The sequence below is a fragment of the Globicephala melas genome, chromosome 15, assembly GCF_963455315.2.
Source record: "Globicephala melas chromosome 15, mGloMel1.2, whole genome shotgun sequence".
Lineage (NCBI taxonomy): Eukaryota > Metazoa > Chordata > Mammalia > Artiodactyla > Delphinidae > Globicephala > Globicephala melas.
Genome location: NC_083328.1, coordinates 47,431,981 through 47,447,796, shown reverse-complemented (window position 1 = coordinate 47,447,796; position 15,816 = coordinate 47,431,981). Strand labels below are relative to the sequence as shown.

Here is a 15,816-nt window from a genome sequence, read left to right as displayed (position 1 = left end):
AAAGTTGCCCAAAGCTCAAAGGGCTGCACTTCATGGAGCCAGAGCTGCCTTACGGGATCTGAGAAAGCACCCTGCTCCGAGCCTTGATCTCCGGCTGCTCCCCTGCCGCTGTGATTGGAGCCTTTCAAGGCTTTGTTTTGGGTTGAGTTTGGGGAGCGGTTGGCCAGATCTGTTGCTTGATGAATGTCTTCACTTTAATCTGCAAGGCAAAGCCATACGCTTCAAAGAAAGGCAGACTACAGGAATAAGGTCAGTGTTCTTTGAAGCCAAGGTTCAAAGATGAAATAGCAGTCCCAGTGAAATGACAATGTTTATGAACACACAGCCACCTTGACTCTGCAGCCAGGCTGCTCGTGGAGTTCATGCACCACAAGCTGAGGGGCTGCAAGCCACCCAGGCCTTCCACAGGCACCGAGGCCCTTCTCGTCTCCTGGCCTGTCACTTCGTGCAGCACAATGAACCCAAAGTGGAGATTTGGTTTCTCCATCCTAATGGAGGTTGGGTGGTCCCCCAGCCAAACCAATGCTGTAAGCCCTTCAAGGGCAAGAGCTGTGTCATGAATTAATGTGGTGTCCCTCTGAGTGCCAAGCCCAGTGCTCAGCTTAATAACTATGCCATGACTCAAGTTCCATCTTGCAGACCCACTCGATTTCAGGTCAGCGTTTATGCTAAACAAGGAGCTTGAAAGGCTCCAAGGTGGAGGGAATGTTTATCTCATAGGACTGGGGGCTGGGAGTCAGTCCCACACCAGTTGTGGCAGCTGAAGGGATGACTCAGTGATGGGGATACCTCAGTGATGAACACCACTTTTGAAGAGGTCCAGAAAGATGGCAGCTCTGTCATTTTCTTCATCGAGACATGGCCCAGGCAGGAGGGTGAGGCCCAAGCGACACCAACCACTCCCCTAAAGAAAGCATCGTCAACAATTGTCTTATTATTTATTTAAATCTTGGATGCATGTTTTTCAATTAATAAGTCAACATTCTTTTTGAACCCCAACTCTGGGTAACCTTTTACTTCTCAGAGAAAATAGAAGTTGTATCGCGTGGAGGGGTTAGGGTGCGTGCTTTGCAGCCAGACTGCATGGGGCCCGGTCCTCGACCCACCACTTGCTCCATGAATGGCAAGTTGCTTACCCTCTGTTAGCTTCAGTTCCTTCATTGTAAACTGGGGCTGTAGGGAGGATTAAGTGATGTAATGTAGATAATGAACTTAGCGTGATGCTTGATGCAAAGTAAGCACCCAATAAAGGTGAAAATTACTATTATTTTTAACTCATCTGCTTTCCTTCTCTGATTTTTCCAATGGTTTTTATGCACCCTGGAATCTTCCTGTCTCTCAGGCCTTACACCTACTCCATCAGCAAATCCTGCAGCACTTCCTTTGACATATCCCAGGAATCAGGTCCCTTCTCACCCTCTCTACCATCGCCTCCATCACCTCTCACCTGGATCACTGGAATGATCTCCACTCCCCACTCTTGCCATTTTATGACTTGTTCTCCACACAGAAGCCAAAATTATCTTTTAAAAAAATGTAACCCAGACTATATCACCCCTTCACTCAGAACTTTTCATTGTTTTCCATCTTTCCCAGTGTAAAGTCCAGACTTTGGCCTTCCAGGCTTCGCCTGATGTGGTCTCTTCCATATTTCCCACCACTCTTTCCCTTGCTTAGTCCACTCCAAGTAGCTGGCATACTTGTTTTTTCTTAGAACGCAGGGAACAGCTCCTACAAAGGGTCTTTGCACTTGCTGGCCTTTCTAGAACGTCATGTCCAGCCAACACATGCATAGCCCACTCCCTCACTTTCCTCACGTCTTTGCTCAAAATCAGCCTTATGAGAGGAGCAGCTGTATCCTTAATTTCACACCCCTTCTTGTCCCTCTAATTCTCTCACCTTGCTTCAGTCTTAGTAGCATTTATGAGCACCTGACAAATTATACACGTATCTGCTTATTTTCTGGTTTCCCACTAGGATGTAAACTCCAGAACAAGCATTTTGTCTGTCTTGTTCCTGACACCGAGAACAGTGCCTGGCAACGACAAGTTCTCAACAAATATTTGTTGAATACTTCTCTCTTTCCCTCTTAGCTCAGCAAATAAAGGACCCTTATCTCTTCCACATCTCTGTGCTTGATTCTCTCCCTTCCCACCTTCTAAAGGCACCGGCCCCTTTTCTCAACCAGGAACCTGTTCATCTCCTTCATCGTAAAAATCCTCCCCTCACCCCTTCTGTTTCAATAGCTGTCAACTCGCACACCTTCCATTGCTGCAAATCTTCTCAGAAGAATGGCCGTCTCCCTGCCCCGCTACTGCTCCCTCTCAGCCATCAGCCCTCATCCTCTGCCCATTTCCATGGACTCTGTTCCCTCAGAGGTCGCCGCTGCTCTCTGACCCTGTTAGTCCTCCTCCAGCTGAACTTGACTGGCCTTTCCACCTCATCCTCTCTCCTTGAGAACAGTCTTCCCTTAGTTGTGGAAGATGCTGTTCTTTCCTGGTTCTCTTTTATTTATTTGTCTGTTCTTCCTCCCCTTCTCTGCTAGTTCTTCTTCCCATTTGCATTTGCCAGAATTCCATCCTCTGCTCTCTTTACATTCCCCTCTGCACATGTATGCCCCCCTTTTTCTTTTCTGTGATGTAGGAACGTGCTTCTCAAACTTGAGCCTGTATCAGTGTCTCATGGAAAGGTGATGAAAACTTCTCCACTTCAGAACAGACAATAGATCACTCCATTGGCTAAGGCATTACTTATCTGACCAAAATGGCTCTAGGAAAAAGAATCTCTGTGATTTCATCAACTTTTCCTACTGTTACTTCAGTGCTAGGCTGATGGGATAATCACCAACGCTGTGAATCACAAAACCGTTTTTTGCTGTCATATACATGGAAATATTTGATTTGTTTATGATTGAGCGGTCAGTAGTGTTTCTCTAGAGAGGAAAAGAGTAGTGGAAATTTACTTACAAGTGAAAATAAATACAGAGTTCCAATTCCTAACATATAATATCCAACTTCAGTAGAATACACCTTCATCTTTGCTAATAAAATCTCCTATGCTTAAACAATAAAGTTAAGAAAAATAGAATTTTCTATTTTTCTTCAAAGTCACACTTGTCCCTCTTTGCCTGTAAACAGAAGGAGTTTCTGGGTGACAGGGTGGGGGACATGTCTGGATGATGTATAGGTAGAGAAAAACTAAAGGTAAAATCAAGGCGGAATAATGAATTGTGTTCTTCCTGGAAATAAAGGAATTAGGTATACAGGATCCTCAAAAAATATAGGAATTTGACAGGATGGAATGCAATAGGCTGTTTTTCCTTTTTAATTTAATATATTTTCTGAATATAGTATTCTGGGATTATTGCTACAAAAAGATGACACAAATAGTATTACCATCATCCTTCCTCAATCCTATTAGATATTATCCAAATAAGTTCCTCAATTCTCCGCTTTCAATATTTCAATATGGAGACAGAGGCTTTGGTGAACTATAGCAGGAAGACCAATAAGAGAAGGATGGGGAAACTGACTAGAAAATTAGAGCTAAGTACCCCAGCCATTGTGCCAGTACAGGAATTTTGCCTCAAGCTGAGCTTCCTTTGCCCTTTAGAAAATCAGAATTGTGATGAGCCCAAGATCTGAGGAGGAAGTATTAAATAGACATGCTCCCCAACAGAGGGCCTCCTCACACTAACTTTGTGAGGTTTTCTTTTATTTCTTGCATGACTTGAGAGGTATTCAAAACATTCCATCTGTGAAGAAGCTGTTACTTTGGCCCTAGAATTCCGCTTGCACATCTCATGCTGCCTTTGGCGAGACTGAGGAGTGAAGACCCTCAGCTAATGGGATCGTTCTTTTTTCTTCTGAGTATCGGCCTCTGGAGTAGCGAGGCTCTCCATTCCTGAACTGGGGAGGTGATGTCTTTTAAATGCGCATTTGGTTATATAACGGCGTCACTACTTTATGGTGACATTGCCCATTCTAAAATTAAAACTAAGTATTCTGTCCCTTCACTGAAAAATCCCTGGTTCTAGTCCCTGAGAATATCTGAAGGGTTAAAGATCACTGTGGTTTCTGTGCAAAAAGGAACAGCAGTGGAAAAAGGGGGATGCATTCTGTTAGTGGATGAAATTCAGATCATGTTCAAAAACACAGATAAGTCAAAATCAAAGAAAACAATTGGAGTCCTCTCTGATTTCCCGCAGCTTCCACCTTCCCTCATTTTTCACCCCTTGACCACCACCCAGAACTTTGTTCCCGACCCTGGACACAGATGCCCTTGTATTTTCTGCTACTCCAGCTCACCTCTCAGAACAGGCTCAGACCCAAACTTGGAGACCAGATGAAATCTGGACTCAGGACAGCTTGGAATGGGGGTTCATGCTGGAGTCACCCTTCTAGCACCTGCCACCAACCCAGAGAGACCATCCCTAACCACCCTTTCTAAAATACCACCCCCTCCCTTGTGGGTGACTCTATCTACTCCCTTATTCTGCACCATTTTCCTTCATAGCACTTACCACCACCTGGAATTATGTACTTGTTTCCTTGGTTATTTTCTGTCTCCCCAGGAGAATACAAGTGACATGAGGGCAGAGACACTGTCTCCAACTTCAAACAGTATATGTTGGCTGCATGAATGATCCCATTCAGTGTAAGGTTTGGCCATATCCCAGCAACGATTCATAAGGCATTGGTACCACCGATTGGTATTCCCTCTATCTAGAAGATTCTCATCTCTCCCCACAAACCCACTACACCCATTCTTTATCTCCTGAATCTCTGTTCCGCCTTCTAAGTCCTCTCACAGTGGCCACAGTCAAGAAATAATCCTTCCTTCCTCTGTCTCATGAAATCTTTGGCTCTTACGTTAGTCACACATACCCTAATCCAGTCCTCCAAATGGGTAGAGATTAATTAATTAATTGTGCCTTAAGCATCAAATATGTGAATGAATGAAAACTAAATGACCGAATTTGGGGCTAAGCAGATTTCCTGGACAAGGCTTGAATTCTAATCACTCTCTATAAACAACTACAATATCATTTCTTTAGAGGTTACTTATGGAATTATTTTGGTTCAAATACTGGAGCTATAATCACTTCCTTGGTAGATATATGCATAAGCCAAAATGTAGAGTTCCTTTCCTATTCTTTTGAGAAATGAATAGTTTTGCATTATTACATGTGCTAAGGCTTTGTCTAGACACCATCTAATACAGAGGTGAGTAAGGCAGATAATTCAAGCCATTACTACCAAATAGCAGAAGCAAAAATGGAGTTTTTCCTTTAATTATCCAAGCAATTAGCTGAATCCCTCACTTAAGGTTTCCTAGGGAGACACCATCCAAATCTCATAAACGCATTTGACTCACACAGTAGTCAGCAAAGACTGGGCACCAGCTAATCCTCTCTGTCCGAGTTGAAGCACATTTCCAAAACAGAGGTGAGCAGGTGTTCTTAAGCATCCAAAAATGGCATTTTCCACTGAGTATGTTGGAGGGACCTCCTCCCCTCCTCTTTTCCATCTTCATGATGATTTGCACTTAGGATCTTTTTCAATCAAGAGACTTCACGTTTTCATGACATTATTTGGTGACTAGTAATGAGAGGTTGAAAAAATAAAATTAACACTGAAAAATTAGAGTTTCCCTTTATCAGGGCACCATTTAGCCAATGAAAAGTAAAAGGGCATTAGGATTTTGAATCCTTGAAAATTTTTCATGGTATCTTTCTTACAAGGTCAGTATTAGTTAAGGTTAATTAGTTGTTGTAACAAACTCCAACATATAACACAATAGACATTGTTTTTGTTGCTCATATAGTGCCCAAAATGGGTGTAAACACGGCCTCTTTTCCATCTTGTGACTCCTCCAACTTATGGCTTCCAAGGTTGCCATCAAAGGGGATCGTGTGTATGAAGTTTTCAGGGGCCATAACTAGAATGGTATGTTTCGTTTCTGCCTACATCCTATTGCTGGGACTCAGTTACAGGAACTTGCCTAACCACAAAGCATCCTGGGAAATGAAGTTAACCGCCTGCCTAGGAGGGGGAAATGGGATTGGTCTTTGCCACAGTCTTTGCCACAGGACTTAACCTCAGCCCAGGACATTCTTTCCCCAGTCTTTCTGATGGACGTATACTGTGGGAAGACATTGTATATTTTAGACAGTTTCCCAATCTTTCTCTATTGACTTAAAAAATAAACTCTTGACCTGGAGTGGAATAAAAGTAGCTCAAGGAAAAAGAAAAACAAAGTCCAAAAGACTGAAGACAAATCTCTTCCTTTTATAGGGACTCTGGGGGCTTCTAGTCTGGCTTTTACATAACCACTTCGGCTTCTTTCTCGTAGAACATAGTCCCAGGCCATGGCAGGTACTGAGATCATTATCATTATGATGGTGCTCAATTCCCCAATGCTATGTACTTCTTGGAGGCAGAAAATGGACCCTGGGCATAATGCTTCCCCCGAGGAAGCTAAAAAGACATGAAATTGGAACAGCTCTGGAAGTCAGACCAGAACAGGAGAGAATGTGTATTTTGGAAGTAGTAACACACTCTCAGAAAATCAGGCCATTTTCCTGAAAGAGAGGATGTGATGAGACAGAAAATTATAAATTGCATCAGTATCAGAAAATTATAAATTGCAATTGAAAACATACAATTTAAACACATGGACATTTCGGTTCATTATCTGAATCAGATGGGTTTATTTTGAGTCACCCCAACTCTCTTATTCAGCCACACTTTGTTTCTTTTGAGACCATGGACTAAAAGGAGGCTAAGAGGCTTTAAAAAGTATCAAACTTCTGATGTTCATCACATCAGCACCCAGCATGTGACTAATCAAGGTAAACTAGTCACAAGGGAAAACTGAATTCTAAGCGCAGGTAGAAAAATAAAACTAGCAACTTCATATCGAGATTGAATTTATATGAAAATATGATTCTACTCAACATTGCCTTAAGTATTCCATCTACTTTAGGAAGCACTAAAAGCTGTGTGCTTCTGTTATGTACATGTGGGCAAATGCACTCCACATAATTCATTCTGTACCATATCTGGGATTTTATAAAAATGTTTTCCAAAGGCTTAAATTTCTGTTCTGTATTCAGTTCTTAGGAGAAGGAATTGAATAAAATGGCAAGGTCTTTCAAATAGCTTCATTAATTTATGAACCTCAATCATTTTTCTTTTCTTTACCCTCTGGAGAGGAAACTGAAGATAAAAGAAAAAAGAGTGAGACTTAAAATATAATGCATTCGCACTGGAAAATACATCCATGCCTCATTTTTAAATTATTTTGTCTGGATTATTTCATTCATCCTGATCATTTGTGAAATTTTATCATGAGATTGGCAGGTGAGGTACTGACCTTGCTTCTAACCCAACATGGACTTGGAGAAAGTGGCCCCCGCGCCTTCCAGCTGTGACCTTGGACCTTTGCTCTGGTCCCTGGAACAGGGCACACATATTTTTACACTTGAGTTTGATAGGTTTAAAAAACGGGAGTGACTAACTGGGAAGATTTAATGCTTTGAAGGGGGAAGGAAAGGAGTACACTGGGTGACAGCAATTCACTCTCCAGAGTGGAATTTTCTCACTTTCCTACTGTTTATATTTGACACGAGATCCATTCACAAACATCTCTTGTAAGATGTTGCTTCTCGGCAGGGCAAGCTCTTTGGGGGCTGCAAACTACACTTATCCATCCAACTATCAAGCTTATCTCGTGGCTGTTCTTACTGATTTACTCTTCACCCAGAATCTCTGTGAGGAAGAGATAGTGAGAACCAGAAAGGACTGTGATTAGGGAGATGATACTGTGATAATTAGACACGGAGTTTTCAAAGGTCATCTCAGCATCTACCTTGGCATAGAGTTCAGCGAATACAAACTTGACTTCCTCCAAGTTCTTTTCTCCCCCTAAACCCAGCCACACATCATTGGTTCTGTCCCTCTGAAGTCCCTCCATGAATGCAGAGGAGCCCATAGAGAATCCCACCCATAATGGGCCGTCTGAGGCCCCTGGCATCCAAGGCCCATGGCATTGTTGAGGGAGGACCCAGCCGCTGCTTCCTAAATATATTTGCCACTTGGTTACCAGCTGGAGATGCAAAGAGAGGCAGAGAAAGAGACAGAAGGCACGGAGGGCTGCGTTTTCTAAATGGTTTCAAGCCACTGGCCTTTCAACAACAGCTAACGCAGAACAGATGGCTGTGCTACGCTCGGCTGGCTTTCAACTGAGGGGCTGCCTCTGTCCATGATTAATCACCTGTGCTGGGGGGTAAGAAAGTTCTACCTGGTTTTTGTGGGGGGGGGGGACCTAAGGTTGGGGTCAGCAAGCAAAGTGACAGGTGTTGCCTCTCTGCCCTATTGCTGCTCACGTGCTTGTAGGACCACGCTGGGGGGAAGCGGGTGGGCACCCAATAAACACAGAATTAGCCAACCTGTGGAGCCCCAGCTAGGAGGGGACGTTTGTCTGGTTGTGCAGAAATGGCTTGAAAAACGTTCCACAACGTTCTGTCCCTTCATTTACTTTGCCTTAGGGGTTAGCCAAGCATAGAATTTTATGGCAGTTCAGTAAATTCTGCACTTGCCTTGAGGCCTTAAAAGATTTCCCCAGCAAGAGTGTAAAGAGAATCTGTTTGTCTTTTAGATGGCACTGGGGCAAAAGGATAACATGGCCACTTCCTTCCTCCCGTCCTACAAACAAGATATCCTTTTACACCATGAGTCCTCCAGAAGTTACCTCTTCACTCTCGTTTCCTCTGTGTGGATGGAGTCTGAGATGGGGGAGTTGTGATGCAGCACACATGGAATTCTCTGCTGGTTCAGTATAACTGGAGAAGCACATGATTCCAGCTGCAGGATCTTTGAGGGTGAAGGGGAGTTACTCTTCCACATTGATCTTTGTTTTCTCCATCACGGGTTCATTTTCAGCTCAGCAGCAAAAACCCCAAAAGCGGGGGAGTGTCGTACCCCAGCCCAACTCTTGTCTGTAGAAGTTTGGGGAGAAAATCAGGTCAGCCACAGCCAGGGAGGATTAAGCAGGTGGATTTGTGGCTGGAGAAGGCCAGCGTGTGCTCTAGGCTAGACAGAATGTATTAGTTCTCTATTTCTACGTCACAGATGACGACAAACTTCGGGCTTCAAATGACATCCGTTTATTATCTCACAGTCTCCTGGGGTCGGGAGTCTGGGAAGTTTCTTCTCTGCTCAGACCCTGGCAAGGCAGAAATCAAGGTGTCAGCAGCTTTTTTCTGCAGTGCACACTCCTCTCCGAGGCTCACATGTGGTGGTGGCAGAACTCAGTTTCTGGGGGTTGCAGGACTGAAGTCCCTGTTTGCTTGTCAGCTGCCAGCTGGGGCCCCTCTCAGCCCCTGGAGACTTGAATTTCTTACCACGTGACCCCCTCCATCTTCAAAGCCAGCAGTGGAGAATCTCTTTCTTCAGAAAGAACCCAGTCCTTTCTAAGAGCTCACGTGATTACGTCTTAAGTACTGGTTAATGTCACTAAAATGTATTTTGTTTTTGTAAATTAGGACTTTATGTAGTTAGATTTCCAGTGGTCATATGCTTCAACTTGAATACTGAGAATGAACATTATTCTGGTGAATATTTAATTCTGGGGGTTAAGAAAATATCAAAAGGCATGTCCTAGGCACCAAAACAAAAAAACAAAAGAAACTGAGGAGGGTACAGGAACAACCAGATTGGCTGTAGACACCACAGGTCACTTCCATTGATCACAGAGGCCCAGCCTTAGAGGGCAAATCCAAGCAAGTCAGGTCAGTCTTTGGTGAAGACTGGAAATGAATAGTTTTCAATATTTTTTTGAACCACAGAATTTTTTTTCAAATGAAATGTACGTGGAAGTCCATTTTATACAAATTTTTTAAATTTTACAACACTCTTATAGGACTTATTGTGTGCCAGACACTGTCCAAAGTGCTTAAAATCAAATCCTCATAACAGTATGAAATGGGCATCCTTCTCATTATTATTGTCATTATTCACATTTTACAGGTGAAGAACCTGAGCTGCAGAAAGATGAAAAGCCTTGCCCAAGATGGCAGAGAGGATTTTGAACCCAGGAAAATGAGGCTCACGGTCCTTGAGCACTTGGCAGAGATGTTGTTGTCATGGAGACAGCTTGGAGGGTGGAGTGGTCCGATCTCCTAGCTGCTGAGCCCCTCCCTCAGTTTTTCCCTGCACCCCCTCCCTGAGGCTTCCGCAGTGCACACCCCATCCAGCAGACACTTTGAAAACCAGAGGTTTGAATCATGCACACGCTGCCTCGATGGGGCCCCCTGGAGGCTACTTTCGTTTGCACCGTTTCTCAGAGCGCTTTCAGGGGACCCCCATTAACCCAATTCCTCAGCCAGGACCTCTCCTTTGCCTTCTTGCCGCAATCTTTGCTGAAGCACATCTCACCCACTTCTGCTGCCACTCTGGCCTCCTTACGTGTCTGGCCACCTCTGGTTTTCCCCTTATCCTACTCCACGTACTATACACTATGACTTCCTCTTCCTAAACCCCCTCAGAACATGGCATATCCTGTTCGTGATGCTGCCCTGGCTCCCTAGTGCCCACCACCTCTTAGGTTGGCATCTGCAGCCCTCTGGGTCTGATTCCACTGATCTTTCTCATGACTGTAAACCAAACGTTCTAGGCAAGTGAGATAACCATCCCTCCTGGCGCACAAGGTGTTCACTTACCACCTCTAGGTCTTTGCTCCAAACTCCCAGAGCATTTCTTCCATGGGGCGTTCAATTTTCTACCGGCTGTGATTATTACATACTTTTTCTAGGCTATAAGCTCCTTGGAAATAATAGACATATTCATCTTTTAATTCTCCCCTGAACACAACAGCCACTCACACGGAAAAGTATGAGACAACATTCTCCCCAAAGTCCTGGGAAATAGATTGTTATCATCCCCATTTAACAGATCAGTAAATTAAGGCTCAGATACGAGTGACTTCCTCATCTCCATAGAAAAAAGAAAAGGGCAGATGGGAGCTGACACATGGACCTGTTGATGGAGGGGAAAAGTGCAAAAATACTTGGAGACAAATTGCTCTCTGGAGGCTTCAGTTAGAATCAGCCTTATTATTTTCATAGAATCAACAACCACAACAGTTTATGACTACGAGTGATGGTTCAGAACTGGGGTGCACACCGCAGTTACCCAGGGGTGGCTTTTGTAAAAGGTCCACACCAGTCCTTCTGGAGCAGAATCTCTGCAGAAGAGGCTTACCTGTGAGTGTTCCAGAAAAAAAAAATTATTCCCTGAAGACTCTGGTGTGTTCCCCTGTTTAAGAACCACCAATTCGCAAGGGTCCCAAAGGCCCCAGCCTCCCAAATTACCCCATTCGATGTGTAAAACTCCATCATTAGAGACTTGCTAAGATACTGCTCTCTACTTAAATGCAAGTTAACGTTAAATCTTATCACTTATTCTGTAAGGATTCAAGAAGCACTACTATGTGACAGGCCGGCTGACTCTGTCTCTATCTGTCTTATGGCTCTTCTCATGTGTATATTATCTGATATCTGCTCTCTCTACTGTTAGGTTATTTCTTGCCAAATAGCCCCAGAATTTTTTCATCTTCTCCTCCATCTTAGCAGCTGGCTCTTGTACATAGTGAGTGCTTTTCATTTGTGAAATGTATGAATCCATGAATCATGGGACTCACACCTCATCAGGAATGAGTTTACAAGCTTCTTTCAAGGAGCAGACTTTGATAGACTCAGGCACCGCCAATTTCCAGGTCAGCTGTGCAATGCATGAACAGTCTCCCAGCCTTGGTTTCCTCATCTGTGAAGGGGGCCCAAAAGCACAGCTCCTGGCTCATAATAGGTGCACAAGACATGTCCATTGTCACCTCTCCTTGTGGATTAAGCCCCTGATGGTGTATCTGAGCAGTGGGTGGAGAGGTGGAAACAGGGGCGTGAAATCCTGTCGTGTAGACAGCCGTCCACCCTGACGTCCGGCCTGCCCACTCCGCTCCTGTGTGCATTCCACAGGGGCAGGACTGAGCGGCCTGGACCGTCCTTGGCACACGAGTATGTGACTATAAAGCATGCCGTAACCTTGGAATCCAGACATCAAAAGGGAGAGCTTCAGTGCCTGATAAAAATATGTGTTCCTCTCAGCAAACCACTCCAAACGCCGTCTTCTCCATCCCACTGGGAAGCTTGTCGCTGCTAATGCAATTCTTATGATTCTCGCTGCTCAGCACCCTCTTGATCTTTCCTGAGATCTCACTGCCCCGAGTGTGTAGGAAACAAAATGTCCTGTCTGCTGTCCAGAGCTTAAAATAACAGATGCTGGGTTCCTGCTGCCACATTGAAACTTTACTCCAAGCTGGTACTCCCAGCACCCCTGCTCCCGCCCCTCCCCATGCCCGGAGCAGAAGCCTAGTGTGAGCACCAGACAAAGAAGGGGAAGGAGGCAAGGGGGCAGGGGTGGGGGGAGGGAGGCCTTCTCAGACCACCGCGGGCACTCTTGAGGATCAAACTGGCTGTTCAGAAAGATCGACTTCTTAAGTTCTGAGACATGTTTTAAGGAAAGATTCTTCCTATCTCTAAAGAAGAGAACCGCGTTTCCCAAGCGTCACTGCCTAGGAGCATGTTCGAGGTTGCCCAGCCTGTATTCCGCACTGGTGAAAGGAGGGCGGTGTGTATTTCTGTATGTGCCTTTTTCTGCCTGGGGAATAATAAAATAAGTCCCCCCGTGCCATCTGGGCCTATGCACGTTTCCTCTGTTAGAGAGCAAGCTTGCAAAGTCTGCAGAAAATAGAGTGTCGTTGGTATTGTCTTGCAAACTCATCAAATCCGCCTCTTTCACTCAGTCTTACAGGGGGAAATGCCTTTGTCCTCTTTTGCCAGCAGGTGATGTTTCAATGGTTCGACAGAGAAGATATTTTCCTTCTTTAGCTTTTGACAGGTCATTCTGGGAGTGTCTACTGTCCACAATTCCTTCTGGCCCTCTGGAGACTGAGTTGACCTGAGCATATTTTTGGAAATGCCACAGATGATTGTTTTTATTTGGGGACGGCATGGCTTTGTAGTGGTGACACTTTGGGTTTTATTTGTTTTCCTTCCCCTGCCCCAGCTGTTTTTGTTTTAATAACATTGGAGAGAAGGTTAAACCTAGTCCATCTCTCAAGTTGGCAGAGCTAGAAATCCAAGAATGGCAACCTACAGGTCATCTGCCCAGCTGGGTCCATCCCTGATTTTATCCAGCCTCATGAGAGGGGCGAGGTTGACAGTGAGGTTGGTCTCAAGTCGAGTGAGCACTTTGGAGCCGATAACTGTCAGGGGAGCAAGTGAACCCACAAACATACCATTGGAGACCTCGAGCACTCAGTAAATGCTGGGATGTCATCTTACCCAACAAGAGGCTAGGATATATGCCCATCTTTTACTTTCCATGTCCAACCAAGGAGCATGACTCAGCAAGACACAGTCAGGCACCTAACACAGCCGTGCATGGCCTTGGGGGTGAACTGGTAATGGCCATTGTTTCTGAGACATCTGAGTCTCCATGGCTGCACCTGGTGAAATCCGAAACTCATGCTTGATCTCATTACCAGAGATGCTGATTTCATTGGTCTGGGGTACAGTCTGGGCATGGGATTTTGCCAAGCTCTCCAAATGATTTCAAGGTGCCACTGAGGCTACCCAGAACTATTGCTAACAGAAAAATGTAACTAACCTTTCAAGTACCTTTTTCCCAGACACAGTACTAAGCATGTTCCTGCATTAACCCTTTATTTCTCCCAACCTTCCTGTGAGATAAGCTTACGTATCGCTAGGTGAAACTGTGGTTTCAAAGCCTTACGTTGTCCAGGTGGAGTTTGGTTCCTAGTCCATTTAACTCCAAAGCTTATTCCTTTTCCAGAGAACCCAGAATACAGCAAAATAAGATACTCGTATAAACTCTCCAGCACTCTACATAAGAGATCTGATCCTTCACTTATGTATCTGTGCGGAGCCTTCCCTGACTTCTATGTATTATAATAGGTGGAAGGAGAATCAGAAACTAATTAGGGACTTTGTGTATTGCAAAGGGAAGGTCACTGCCTTGCCCAGTCCCCATGCCATGCGTGGCCATCCCCGTTCGAAAGAACAAGCGCTAAAAATTCCTTCTACTTTTATAAAGCACTCTTCAAACAAGGATCTCAAAGCACAACGTAATTAATAAAATCACCCACATCCTGTAGGTGAGTAGCGTTTTATATGTACAAATTTCTCTCTGCCCCCAGGCCCTCCAAGAGGAGGAGAATGTTTCCAATTTTCCAGAGTGAGCAATAGAGTAATTGAAAGGAGCTGTGTCTTGGCCAACTCAAAAGACCTCAAGGCATTTATAGTGACCCTATGTGAGAAAACATGGTGACCACGAAGTGTGTCATAATGGCTTGTCAGCCATGCTGTGCTAAATGGTTCAAAGAGGAAGAAGACAGGGCAAGAATTAAACTTCAGTTCTCAAGAGTCAGCTGCCCCTGTGATCGATATTCTGATCTGTTTGGTCAGCTCTCCAAAGGATCTAGAAGCAGTAAAATGATGACATTAGCTAGTGATCCAGTTACTTGGGTTAATCAAGGCAGAGAGGACAGACGGGGCCAATTAAGTAGCTGGGCAGCCCAATGATGGATGAGTCATTATGGGCAAGTGCAAAGATAATGCCATTGGGAAAAGCAATTTAAGTCATTCATGCACTTCCAGGCCAGGAAATCCTTCTAGTCTGTGAGGGGGATCATTTAGGAATCATCAGACTCAGCCTGATGAACTCATCTATTCATTGTGCAACTAACAATCAACAGAAGAGCTGAACACACAGGGGACAAGCCATATGGAATACATTTTGGTAGCTGGGATGTATATCTGTGCCTTCATTTGAATCACCTTCTTTACTTTTGTTTGTTTGTTTTTAATTTTATTGGAGTATAGTTGATTTACAATGTTGTGCTAGTTTCAGGTGTACAGCAAAGTGATTCAGTTATACATATATTCATTCTTTTTAGATTTTGTTCTCATATAGGTTATCACAGAATATTGAGTAGAGTTTCCTGTGCTATCCAGTAGGTCCTTGTTGGTTATTTTGCTTATATATAGTGGTGCGTGCATGTTCATCCCAAGCTCCTGGCTTATTCTTCCCCCCCCCCCCACATTTCCTCTTTGGTAACCATAAGTCTGTTTTCAATATCTGTAAGTCTGTTTCTGTTTTGTAAATACGTTCATTTGTATCTGAATCGCCTTCTTTAAAACAGGTCATACTCTAGCCCCTCTTCTGTTTTTTTGTTTTTTTTTTAATTGGAGTATAATTGCTTTGCAATGCTGTGTTAGTTTCTGCCGCACAGCGAAGTGAATCAGCCTTATGCATACACACATCCCCTCTTTTCTTTTCCTTCTCCGGTCCCCAATCTCTCCCTACTCCTTATGTTCTCATCTTCCTAAACACACACAGTTTCAAAGTGTATGGATGATAGTTTTATTTTTAAGTAATGACAAATATTTTCCTTCCTCACTGCTAGTTCTGTCCTTCAAATAGGTTGCTCTCTGTACACATACAAGTTTCCAAGGGACACTTCAGCATGTTACAAAACTGTTCTTTTTTTTTTTTTAAGCACAGAAGAGGCTTGTGTCTATGCAAAAAACTTTATGCAAATGGAAGGTTGGGGGGTGGGATGAACTGGGAGACTGGGATTGACATATATTCACTAATATGTATAAAATAGATAACTAACAAGAACATGCTGTATAGCACAGGGAACTCTATTTCACTTCACTGTACAGTAGAAAGT

At 44.1% G+C, this 15,816-nt stretch overlaps 1 protein-coding gene across 3 annotated transcripts in view; it reads left to right on the top strand.

Moving 5' to 3' along the window:
• The window catches only part of SPTLC3 (serine palmitoyltransferase long chain base subunit 3), a 126,358-nt gene that overhangs the window by 95,041 nt on the left and 15,501 nt on the right, over positions 1-15,816 (top strand). Inside the window, exon 10 of one of the 3 annotated variants that reach the window (XM_060284869.1) lies at positions 10,032-10,161. The exons of the other annotated variants lie outside the window; for them this stretch is intronic. Coding sequence (XP_060140852.1) covers positions 10,032-10,093 — 62 coding nt within the window. The 3' untranslated portion in view covers positions 10,094-10,161. Of the gene's footprint in view, positions 1-10,031; positions 10,162-15,816 lie in introns of those variants that run through there. 3 annotated transcript variants of the gene reach the window in all.